This window comes from Sparassis crispa, assembly GCF_003851025.1.
Source record: "Sparassis crispa DNA, contig_000006F, whole genome shotgun sequence".
In the NCBI taxonomy this organism is placed as follows: domain Eukaryota; kingdom Fungi; phylum Basidiomycota; class Agaricomycetes; order Polyporales; family Sparassidaceae; genus Sparassis; species Sparassis crispa.
In genome coordinates this window covers 1261363-1273593 of record NW_020939753.1, presented here as the reverse complement: position 1 = coordinate 1273593, position 12231 = coordinate 1261363, and the positions used below count along the sequence as shown (strand labels likewise).

Below are 12231 nucleotides of genomic sequence, written 5' to 3'. Positions count from 1 at the left end.
CACACGATGTCCAGGCATCCAGCCAACTTCGAGTTCAGCATTCGTGGCGATGAGCTCGAACAAAATCGTATCCAGCTAGAGCACAACCTACAGCACACTGATCTATCTCTCCACCTCTCTTCTACCCCGGACGACGATACCGATGTCGAATACCCGAGGCACAACTCGGCCCCATCGCCCTTTGTCGTTTCCCCTCCCTTCGGACATCATTCTGAGGACCACCTCCAGCCCGCCGAGCAGAGTCAGTATCACGCTTGGTCCTACCGTACTCTCGAAGAAGATGGCGACGGCGTGGCTCCCTACGCTATGTCTACTATATCTACTGCTGCTCATCATGCGAGCGCTCTCACTCTTAGCGCTGGTCTTGGAGGGCGGAGAACCAGGAGAGACATCAGTATGAGTGGTGCCGAATATGATCCAGACCGCCCCCTGCACGGAATCATGGCAGGGATGAACGGCTATCTCAGTAACATTGACATAAATTCTACGATGTCAAATCATATGGTACGCACCCGTTGGTGACTGCTTCCCGCTGTGACTTCGGCAATTGTTGGAGGCTGACAGTCGTCTCAGATGTCCGCAGCTACCGACTTTGACCCTGTCGTGGTGGATGATACAGCAGAAATTGATCGTATTCTGCAATCAGGGCACACTGGAGTAGTAGTCCGCTCTCCAGACTGCAGCTCATCGGCCACATCTGACTCAGAACCTGCCTCACTCCGTTCGAATACGCGTTCTCCTAGACCTAAACTTTCCGACGCGCTCCACAAAGTCGCGTTCTCCCCCAAGCGACCTCGCAGTGCGCAAGCCCATCTCTCTCCCCATTCTCGCCCTCACTCCTCTCTTGTACCACTCTTTGGGACTGCGCACCCAACGCTCCGAGCCCGTCCGCCCCCGACCACCCTTGGTTCGGAAGCCGACGCTCCTACTCCAAGGCCCAGGCAAGTCAGTAGGAACCAATCTCTCTCATATGTGCAAGAAAGTATGCCGAGAAATAGAAGTGCCGCAGCGATGCACGACAAGGACAGGAACCCATTTGGAGATGTTGGAAATCAGATGGCCCCCGAGCGTGCACCTCCTGTAAAAATTCCGTCACAAACTCCACTCAAGGGCAAGGTCTATCTGCCTGACGTCACAGGCTTAACCGAGGCCATTGCCACTCCGGTCAAGATAGACCCCGACTATCACGGATATAAGGCCAGGAAAGATGGAGAATGCGAAGGTCAGTTCCTCACATTATGATCTACGTCTTTCAATAGTAATAATCAGACACTCCTTGACCCGCTAGCCCGGTTGCTGGCTACGCTCAATCTCGTCCAGGCCAAACTTGCATTTCTTGAATCCGAGAATAGTACCACTCGTCGCCGTGTTCGCGAGCTCGAGGTTGAGCTGGAAGCATGCAAACACGAAGTGGCAAAGGAGCGCACAAAGATGATCGCGCGCGAAGAGGTCATGGCCCCGCCGCATGCCGATATCACAAGCAAAGAACGACACCGGTTCACAAACGCTGGAAGACTGCAGAAGGGAAAGGCCCAAGTGCGCGTGGATGATCGAGATATGTCTGCGAACGAGAGCAGATATAAAGAGGTAGTAGAGGAGAAGAAAGGTCGGTACCTCCTGCAGCCCTGCAGTGGCACCGAGCATGATACTGATACGTTGGACATAGCTCTGGAGGCACTGATTACCACCCTGCGTGCTCATCTGTCTCGTCTCACCGCGGAACTCTCCGATCATCAACGCCTTCTGATAGAGCTCCGCACTTTGCGCGATTGCGATGTCCGCAGCCTAGCAGACAAGAGTAAAGACGTCGACCAGCTTCGTCGGGAAGTAGAACGGCTGGCTGGCGAAGTGGATGTCCTAAAAGGTGTCATCGAAGAGGGCCTGAAAGAGAGGCGCATCGCCAAGGAGCGTTCGTCCTTCAAGTGTGAAGAGGATACGCCTGAGCATTCCGTTGCTACACAGACTATTCCCCAGGTAGATGCACCAGACCGCCAAGCTTTGATGAGTACCTCCTCCACAAACACTGAAGAAGCGGATGAGGATGAAGACGAAGGTGAAGACGAGACTTCAGGTTCCTCCCGGCGTCTGTCGCCTTCGCCTTCTCCTAAGGAGCATGCACTCTTCACCGAGAGAACGATCCGTACAGATCATGCGACTGTTGGCTCTTTACAGTTCGCGAGCAGCACCAACGCGAGACAATCCGTTGATACAGCGGAGTTAGAACGCATCTCTGCAGAGGTGGAAGAAAGACGGTCAGAACGCTCATCCTCCGTGCATTCTCCTGCTCTCTCAAGACCACACTCTCGACTGTCGGAGCGTTCTGCATCTCCTCTACTCTCCAGGCCTGCCTCTAGGATAGCAAGCACATCCAACAGTAGCCAGGTGAGAGAGAATCTCTCGTCAGACTATGAGGATGTTGCACCATTATCTAACGCAGCTTCCCAGGTCGTGGATGATGTTCAACGTGCACCATCACCAACAAGTCCGATGGATGGCCCATCACGACCACCTGCGCCCACGCCTCGCGTATCTGGCAAAGTTCGCATGTCGGAGGAGACTCGCAGTCCATCTGGAAAGCCCTGCTCAGAACAGCAACAAGCAGTGGAGCCGGAGACTCCTTTTCCTCAGATACGGGGGGCACGTCTGGAGCGCTTGTTCTTCTCCGCGCCCGAGCATAACGTCGAGACCTGTACTATCTGCCACCGGCGCCGACGCAAACGGTGTCTCCCTCTGGAGCAGATACCTTCCTGGATGGCCGGTCGTCCTCCGCATGACTTCCGAGCGAGAATGCAGGACCAGGACGACGACGAAGGCTTTGTCGACGGGTCAGATGAAGACGAAGACCTAGTAGACTCACGCCATGGAGGCAAGGGTACAGCGCCCGAGCGGCAAGGGTGGAGCGGTAAATCTCCCCCACAGACTGTTCTGGTCAGGGTTTTGAGAGAGCTTGAGGACGATTTCACGCACTATAAGGGGTATGTTATGTTTCTATCCGTGTGTGGTTTCTAACTGAGCACATCATCGACCAGTATCTACGTCGAGCTCGCCGACCAGTACAAAGTGATGGACCCAACGTCGAACGTCGTGAAGCGGAACGTTCTGGCAGAACATTTGCGTGAAATCATAGATATCCTCGAACAAAAGGTAGGGCGGCTTCAATTTCTACTCCTGCTGTATCTGTGATCTCACATGTAACGAAGGGTGATCAAATCGCGTCGTTATACGACTTGCTGACCTTCAATGACAAACCTACAAGACAATCGGTCATACCAGACAGATCCCAGCGTCATGCGCCGAATGCGAAACGCTCAATGCCGGGACGAAGTCGGGGAATCGCCAGACAAGCAACATTACCATAACGCCCTCGTGTATTTTTGAATTGGTTTTTTGTGTGTCTCATCGCGCTAGAAACGTGAAAGCATCCAGCATAATCAATTCACATTTTGTCGTGCATGCTCTCGATACTCCCTACTGCACTCACGGCCTTCGAATTCTTCATGGGCTCAACCACATCGTTTCTGCGTCTGTCACGTTGTTCAACTTGTAGTGTTGCTGCAAGCTGAGGCAGTGTTCGCAAAGACAAGTCACGGTCATGACCGGGGTCATTGACGATTTCTCAATTTTCCATTTTCACCGGTCACTGACCGGTCAACAACTGGACAGATGACAAAGATATACACACGTGTATTACTTTATATGGATGGATTGCTATTAAGTACTGTGAGTTGGATGACTCAGACATCTCGGACCTACTCACGGACGGGTGTTTCGCATCCATTAGGGTATTTCAGAGTAGGGTTTTCGACCGGGTTTCGAGCTGGTTTTCGATGCGGTTTTCGAGGCCGGAGAAATCCGAAAACGACTTTGGTTTTGAGACGACGGCCCAAAGCCGGTTTTCGGCTTCTTCGGCATCAACTTCGGACTCTGAAAGTGAGCTGTGCAAGATGCCGATCATCGACGACGGGCACGTCGTCGCTGTCGTCGACGACAGTGACGAGGTCTTCCGGTGGAGAAATTAATTTTTCCGCTCACTTATTCTGGAAGGGTGATACTCATGGAAATTATGAAAGACCTCTTAAACATGGCAGACAATAAGTGCTTAGGTCGGGGGATGCATTTCGAGACAGCGGCGCTGTCGCGCACGATGAGCACAGCTACTTTGGCGTCGCCGACAGCTCGGTAGTGTCGCCCGCGCCTAGCCGAAAACCGTTTTCGGCGGGTTGTTCAAGGTTGAAAACAGTTTTCGGGCTTCTCGGGGGGTCGAAAGCCAGATCGAAAACTGCTCGAAAACCAGCTCGAAACCCGCTCGAAACCTCTACTCTGAACTACCCTATTGTAAACCTTGCTCTTCGTGGATGCCGACGCCAATGCTATTGTTCCGGCACCACCAGTTGTGATCGACGAGGTGCCCCTCAGTCAATCTTCATGCCCTTGGTGCCTCATTTGCAGGCACCTTGCGACAAGATCCTAATATTTTCGGAGGCCATCCTACTCAAGAACATGTTTAACTTTGATGCCCCGGACTTGCTCGGCTTCTGTTGGCATGGTGGAGCTATGAGTCTTCGTGTGAATGACAAATGTAGTGAGGTTAACACTAGTATCTAGTAAATTTCTTTTTGTTGTAACGTACTGTATATACATTGAGTACTGGAGTACATTAAGTATAGTTAGTTTCTTGATCATATCACGTAAGCTGACCATCCCTTGACCGGTCAGGAACCGTGGGTGAAAAGTCAATGACCCGTCATGACAGGTCAGTCGACCGGTGAATGCGAACACTGAGCTGAGGTGCCTCAAGGTGACGCGTGATGGAACACTGTCACCTTAACGACCTTAAGGTGGCCCGACATTCCTTAAGATGCCGGTCAAGCTGAGCAGAAGGTGAACTTAGCTTGCAGCAACACTGCCTGCAGTGTGGTACCCCATAGTGTACTCTATGTACATAGGCTTGTGATTGCTTTGCTAGATCTTGCCGTCTATGAATGTTATGTTAGTCTGCATTCAATGGTATCCGTCCGCTGGAGAACTCGAGAAATCATTCATTTGTTGTGTTTGAATGAAGCTGTAGGCCGTAGTGGGTAATACACATCAGCAAAACTCCCCTCTACTTTTTGTCTTACTGTCTTAATTGCCTTTTTTGCAATTTTTCTTACATTTCTGGAGGACTTGTTTGTTGGGATTCTGGAGGTGTTAGGTCTGGAATACACGTAAGCAAAGGTATTCTAAAACATACACTACATAGATTTTTATTACGTCTTGTTTTGAAAAAGTGCAAGACAGGCCGGTCTTAAAATAATGAGGTCCACCTCTTAATTCAAGACAAGTAAGACGAAAAAGGCCCAAAAAAGGCAGGTAAGACATGTAATGAGGTCAAATGGAGTTTTCCTGATGCAGAAAGCAGGAAATGAAACATGGGCAAGTAAATGTCTGGGACAAGCCTGAAGTCGTGACTATTGTAAATATCATTATCATGAAGCTCGCATTTCCTTAGTCTGTAACTAGATCTCTTAGGCTAACCGGCGTGACCATGATCAGCCTTCACCTTCACATCTTTCCAAAAAGACTGCCATCCCGCTTCGTGTCGTTGTGGCGTATTCAACGTGTTGTGAAGTCCTAACACATCGGATGAGGGTAGACCGTACGCAACCTGCTGCGCCTGCGAGATACGATCAATAGCACGGATGAGTGACCGTGTCGCGGGCACAGGCCCAGGCAAGAGTGGGAATGGACATGAATTGGCCACCGGGGAGGGGTGTGTCCGGCATAATGTCTGTGGAGACGAGATCGACCGCGTAGAAGTGGATTGAAGGCTGGTCTAAGCATTCCGAATGGTGCTGGAGGAACGGGGGTGTTCATCCTGATGCATCACGAGATATCCGATTCCGTACGTCCTCAAAGTCAGAGTAGTCCAAAACCTCCCCTCCGGGGTCTCTTCATAATGCCACCTGGAGCTTCTGTTTCTCCGCATCAATGTCTACGTGCTCCGCGAAGACAGTATGCCCCGACAAATTTCCAGACTCGACGAGGGTTGCTGTCGAATTGGATCTTCTTGAAGGCAGTCTCGACTCCCGCACGCCAGTCCTCTGAAGATGGGACCTCTGCGCGTTACCGGTATCTTCCTCGTCTGAGCTTGACAAGTCTTCAGAATTGAGCGGTCTGAACTTGATGGTCTCCCGAGTACGCATCATACCAGATGCAAACTTCCTTCTGCGCTTGCGAAGCAATTCACTTCACTTGGGGGACTCGAAGCCTTCTGTTGGCGAGCTCGGTGTGAATGAAGAGCTCCTCTTCTGCAGCAAATGAGGCAAAGGAATGGAGAATCTCAACTCGGCATCAGTCGTAAAGACAATGTCCTTGGCAATGGGGTCCAAGTCCTTGTACCCAAAATGATGCGACCAGAAGGAAGTCAATGGCGTAAAGGTACCCGCGTGACCTGCTTCGTTTGGTAAGGTAGCAGCACACTCGGTGAGATACGTATCCCATTTCTGTATAGTAGATTCGTTACATGGCTTTAACCGTTCTCAAAAAGATACGACAAACCTGATCGGGATTTTCGCCCAGCTTATTGTGGAGGAACCAGTCGCAGGCGGCACCCATTAGCAGAAAAATGCAGTATGCAGCGCTCAGTCCTTTTTCTTGCGACATATTCCACCCGTCACCATAACTAATCCATAATCGCTCCAGAGATATGCACGCAAACAAAACAATACTCAAAGTCATACCGAACGCGCCCACAGGAGACGTTGCGACTCTGAGAAAGGCGTGCTGGTACTTCTGCAAAGGCATGAGACACATGACAGCCCCAACGAGCGTGAGGATGGATGTGAGTGCTATTCATGTGATGAGTGAGGGATGAACGATGACAGACATGGCTACTGCTAGCGTTGAACTCAAGGATACTGCATGAGCACCATATGTTTAGTTCGAAGATGCAGCGACTCACTATCCTGCAATTCCCGCAGCTGCAAGGGCGGCATATTTCCATCTACCAGCAAGCAGAGTACAGACAAGTGCAGAAATGATCCATACGGGAAGGAAGGAGGCAGCACTCAAGGGTGCCTGATTAGTCTTGCTGGGAACGATAAGCGCAAGGAAAGTCGAAAGATGTACTGCTCCAATTGAGGACTCGTCCACAGTAACAGTGACTGACAAGTGCATACCTCCAAACACATAGCCCGAGGCGAGTCCACCGATGCCGCCTTCTAGCAAGAATATATTGCGGAGGCGGATCCCCAGTTTCTTGAGCATGCTGTTTGTACTTGACGGGGATCGGACGACATCATTCTGGGGCGCAAAGGTGTGACTCCGATCGACAGTGAAAAAAGCGCCGGCGAAGGTGAGCACAATAGACAACAGTAAGAGTGGGAGTGCATAGGCCAGTGTGTAGCGATAAGAAGAGAAGAGAGAAGACAACGTATAGTCGGTGTCGTTGACAGGCATGGCAGATCGGTGATAAATACAAGCGTCTCAAGCCGTTAGTAAGTCGTTAACAAGTCAAAGTACGCCTCGAAATCGTTGAAAACTTGAATGTGCAGCGTGCGGGCGCGTGTTTAGTAGGTATATTCCGGCTTGCGTGCCCGTTCAATGCAGCTGAGGAGCGGAGATATTTCCGATCGAGCCGAGCGCAAGATGTCAAGATCTCGCCGACGCGAATTGCAGACATTTTCTCATCTGAACCGTGTTATGCTCATGCTATTCGCCGCACCATATCTTCGATCCCTTTATTTATTCCACAAAGTTAATCCACATAAAACGCTGGGAAGACTCGTTCAGCATACAATACTGCCATGTAGTCTCCCAAAGGCAGTTGTAGATAAGTACTCTGCTTCAACCTTCATGACTCAGGATATCCGTATCTGACGTCTGCTTTTTTGTCTGCTTTCCTTAATGGAGGTCGGACACTGCCGATCGGCATATCACGTGCAATGGCCAACGCGAAAACGCGTCCCTCCGACTACAGATGCGTCGCACTGCATCTCACTGAGAGGAAAACATGCTTAGATGAGGTATGCATGTGCCATACATTCTGGTTTGCCTCAGGAATTTTCCAGCTATATTCTTTGGGAATAATGTGATATTAGTCCATAGAAATAAGAATCAATCAGTGGGGTATCATCCTCATGCACTACTGCAAGGGTGAAGCCATATGATTGACAGGGCACATGCCAAGGAGGATGAACCGTATAATTTTGTGTAGGTTGCATTGCAACTAACATTACAGCAGTAAAACGAGAAAAACTGAGGTGTCGAAGCTGCTCATATCAACCGCTGACCTCCGACTCCTGGGCGGCAGCATTCAAGTTACACTCACCAAACTTCGGGACATGGTCAGATTATGCTGCCACAGTGTTTCGCAGTACTAAGATGAGTCAATGAGGTTCTAAGGGCGAGCGGCCGCTGAGTGCTGCCCCAGTACTGGCAGAGGTCGCAAGCGCCCGTCGGCAACGGAACGGGTTGTAACCGCAGGCTTATCGATTTGCCAGTGTATCGAATCCATAGTAAATTTCGGGCTCCGTCTAAATTGTCCGACCTCTCGATTAACCCCTCGCGTCAGAAAGCAGACTACTGCCATGCCGAAAATCGGAATTCTGAGAGGCATATCCAAAAAGCCTCCGACAAGTCATGTACAAAAACATAGCAAGCTCAATGACTGCGCGTGGATGGATGTTTCAGACGACGAATCTATGCATGTCAGGCACTCAGCAAAGTCTCCGCGGACACCCTTGAGGAACTTGCAAGGCTCTCCATATCCTCGCCGAGAGCCTAAGAACCCAAGACGTAGTACGGGAGATGGTAGAAATGCGGACCATGGCAAGGTCACCTCCATCCAGGAGCAACGGAGACAGCTCCCAATTGCGACGGGTATGTACGTCTCGTATTAGTGCATCGATCGCTTATGCATATCTGCGCTGAGCAGGCAAGGATGCTCTCGTGGATGAAATTCGCAACAACGATGTGACGATTCTCGTTGGAGAAACAGGATCTGGGAAAACTACCCGTAGGATGATTCTCTTGTGAAGATGTTCTCGTCTCACGAAACCGTGCAGAGGTTCCTCAGTATTTGTTGGAGGCGGGTCTAGCTGGCGAAGGCATGATAGGTGTGACGCAACCTCGTAAAGTGGCTGCCACTTCCTTGGCCGTGCGTGTGGCGGCTGAACAGAACGTATCTGTTGGTAGCCTAATTGGCTACTCGGTGCGTTTTAGCGAGGCGTCAAGCAAAGACACTCGCATAAAATATGTGACGGACGGAATGCTTGTTCGTGAACTTCTTGGAGACTCTCTCTTGTCGCAGTACAGCGTGGTGATAGTTGACGAAGCACACGAGCGCACCTTGCGAACCGACCTCCTGCTCACGAACCTTAAAGCGATTCAAAAAGTCCGGAACTCGGTAGATCGGAAGGGTAAGAAGCCAGTATCCAAGCTGAACCCTCTCAAGATCGTTATCATGAGCGCAACTCTCGATGCGGAGAAATTCAGTGTTTTCTTCAATAAGTAAGTTTGTTAGATAGCGACTGAGAGTGTACTGATACCAATTATTCAGAGCGAGAATCGTATATGTAAAGGGTCGTCAACATCCTGTAACAATCTATCACACGGCTGTCGGCCAACCGGACTACGTTGATGCCGCCCTGCGTACATTTTTCCAAATACACGTCGATCAACCATCAGGAGACGTCTTGATTTTCTTGCCAGGTCTGTTCGACTCACTTTATGCTCGAACGCATGCCGACATTGATTCTAGGACAAGAGGATATTGAGAGCCTGGAGAAATCGATCAAACTGTATGTACAGAGACTGCCGAAGAATAGCCCCAGGGTAAGTCAACATTGAACTGGCCAATGGTACCGCTCATCGTTGTTCAAAGGTCACTTTATGTCCCATGTATGCGGCGTTACCGCCGAGTCAACAAGCGAGGATATTCTCTACAACACCACCGGACAGTCGTAAATGCATCTTAGCTACCAATATCGCTGAGACCTCTGTCACGATCCCTGGTGTGAAGTATGTGATTGACACCGGGAAGTGCAAAGAGAAACGGTACATTGCTCGAGATACGGGAACTGGTTAGTCCGTATATATGATTACTCTAGCTTGCTCCTAGACCTTTCCCAGGTTTTGATACTCTTCTCACAAGAGACATCACTAAGTCTTCCGCTATGCAACGTGCGGGTAGAGCCGGTAGAGAGGTCTATAGGACAACCTCACCATATCGATATTGTATTGACTGGGATCTTTCAGGGTGCCGGATTCTGCTTCAGGCTATATACCGAGGAAGCCTTTGATGCGATGCCCATGTCTGTAGAGCCGGAGATTCGTCGTTGCACCTTGACATCAAGTCTGTTGCAACTGAAGTGCATCAATCAAGATCTCGAGGAGCTAGATTTCATGGATAAGCCAGATCAAGAGACGAGTGAGTGATCTTCGAAGATATTACTACAATAACAAACAATCTTCACCTGTGCATGTGCATTGTACAGTTGCTGCTGCATTAAAAACGCTCTGGCTCCTGGGTGCGCTGGACAACAAGAAGGCGTTAACTCCATTAGGGAGAGAGATGGCACATTTCCCCCTTGAGCCCATCCTCGCGCGGATCATCGTCGCATCCAAGGGTCATTCATGTATGCTGGAGGTGATCGACATCGTGTCTGTGTTGTCAGCGTCTTCGAAGCTGTTCTTCGACTCCACCGACGAGCGCGATGCTGCACTGGAGGCTCGCCGGAAATTCCGTCATCCCTCTGGTGACCACATGACAATCCTAAACGTAGTCAAGTCCTACCAGGAAATTGTTGCACTGGAGACGAAGGCGGGTTGCAAGGACTGGTGCAGAAGGCATTTTCTAAACTACCGGTGTCTGGTTGAGGCTATCGACATTCGGGACCAATTACGCGAGGTCTGCTCACGTCTGAAGATGGACTGGCACACATCGTGTGGAGACAATGAGCAGAAAATTATGAAGAGCCTGGTCAGTGGTCTCGTGCAGCATACTGCTTTCTTGCAGCCAGATGGGTCTTACAAGCAGCTGATGGGGCCATCAGTGAGTGTGTTCGAGCCCAGTGTAGTATGGCTGGGCTTACGAGAACGCAGATCGTCAAAATCCATCCTTCTTCGTCTTTGTGTGACAAGAAAGTGCCCGCAATTGTATACGATGCGTTGGTACGTACATTCAAAACTGCGCAATGTGTATGGTTGACCATTTGCACTCAGGTGTATACCAGTCATATCTTCGCTAGAGGCGTGTCTGCTGTACCTAGGAGTTACATTGCCGAAGTTCCAGTTCTTAATCAAAGGGGTTCATGATTTCCCAAACTGCAGGAACCGGAGGGGGGATTTATCGGTGGTCCGATATCCATCTACTATGGTCTTGCACGTCTTGCGCGAGACGGTCAAGACATCCAAGCCCACAAGATGGCGGTCTTCTCCAAGACGGGTCCCTTTTCTTGGACAAGACAGGTTGTCTTGACCAAGAGCAGCAAGACACCCAAGACGGTGGGAAAGATCAGCGCAAGACATTGGCAAGATCATCTTGTATTTATTTGTTCACGTCTTGGGAGGCATTACAGTCATTTACCGGTCCTTGAGACACCCAAATCTTGTTGGGTCTCGGACTTTCTCTCGAGGAGCTTCAGTCTCAATCAGAGTTCACAGTGACTATATAGTACACTAGATACATCCTACTCTGATGTCTATAGAATAGATTATGAGGATTTGGAGAATGTCCAGAGTGATCAGTCCCAAAAGTCCTTATCAGCGTGCAAACACATCCTTGAGACGGCGTCACATCACGTTGCTCCTGCCTGATATAGCAGGACTTGTGGGAAGTTGGCGCTGCATCCGCACGCCGGGCTCCGATTTCACTTAGGGCCTGATTGGTAGCTCGAGCACCTAGCGCTATTTTGAAAATACGCCTGCCAAATGACAAAAAACGAGTTTTTCCTTGAAATTGGCACGTGCTGAGGGTTTGTGACTTGATGTGACCAGTCTGGGTTGTGCCCAGAACCACCACAGACCGATCTGTGCAAGCACTGTAAAATTGTCATGTTTAGCTAGTCTCCTGCCTAAAGTACTCTCATCTCCCTGGCGACATGCTCAGGCGACCCACGAGTGGTGGTGGGCGTCATGCTCGGAGGTTTCGGAGGGTCTTCCGACTGTCACCATTCGTCACGTCCGGCCTTTTCTGCGGTTTCTCCTAGCGCAAACTCATAGACCTCAGGCTACCGATCAGGCTCTTAT

General features: G+C 50.3%; 3 protein-coding genes across 3 annotated transcripts; 2 read left to right on the top strand and 1 right to left on the bottom strand.

Moving 5' to 3' along the window:
- Positions 1–6: 6 nt before the first annotated feature.
- SCP_0704670 (hypothetical protein) lies at positions 7–3359 on the top strand (the record flags this gene model as incomplete). The annotated part of the gene is made up of 7 exons (XM_027760392.1): positions 7–504; positions 574–1222; positions 1289–1606; positions 1667–2382; positions 2446–2975; positions 3030–3144; positions 3201–3359. 7 exons carry the CDS (start codon positions 7–9, stop codon positions 3357–3359), a joined length of 2985 nt encoding a protein of 994 aa, XP_027616193.1.
- Positions 3360–6230: 2871 nt separating this feature from the next.
- On the bottom strand, positions 6231–7440 carry SCP_0704660 (hypothetical protein; the record flags this gene model as incomplete). Its single annotated transcript, XM_027760391.1, has 4 exons — positions 6231–6485; positions 6541–6830; positions 6877–6899; positions 6944–7440. The coding sequence occupies 4 exons, from the start codon at positions 7438–7440 to the stop codon at positions 6231–6233; spliced, it is 1065 nt and encodes a 354-aa protein (XP_027616192.1).
- A 1130-nt stretch (positions 7441–8570) lies between these two features.
- On the top strand, positions 8571–11298 carry SCP_0704650 (Probable ATP-dependent RNA helicase; the record flags this gene model as incomplete). Its single annotated transcript, XM_027760390.1, has 11 exons — positions 8571–8862; positions 8918–8998; positions 9048–9492; positions 9542–9693; positions 9743–9816; positions 9866–10064; positions 10114–10187; positions 10240–10411; positions 10479–11035; positions 11086–11154; positions 11206–11298. 11 exons carry the CDS (start codon positions 8571–8573, stop codon positions 11296–11298), a joined length of 2208 nt encoding a protein of 735 aa, XP_027616191.1.
- Between the last annotated feature and the right edge of the window lie 933 nt (positions 11299–12231).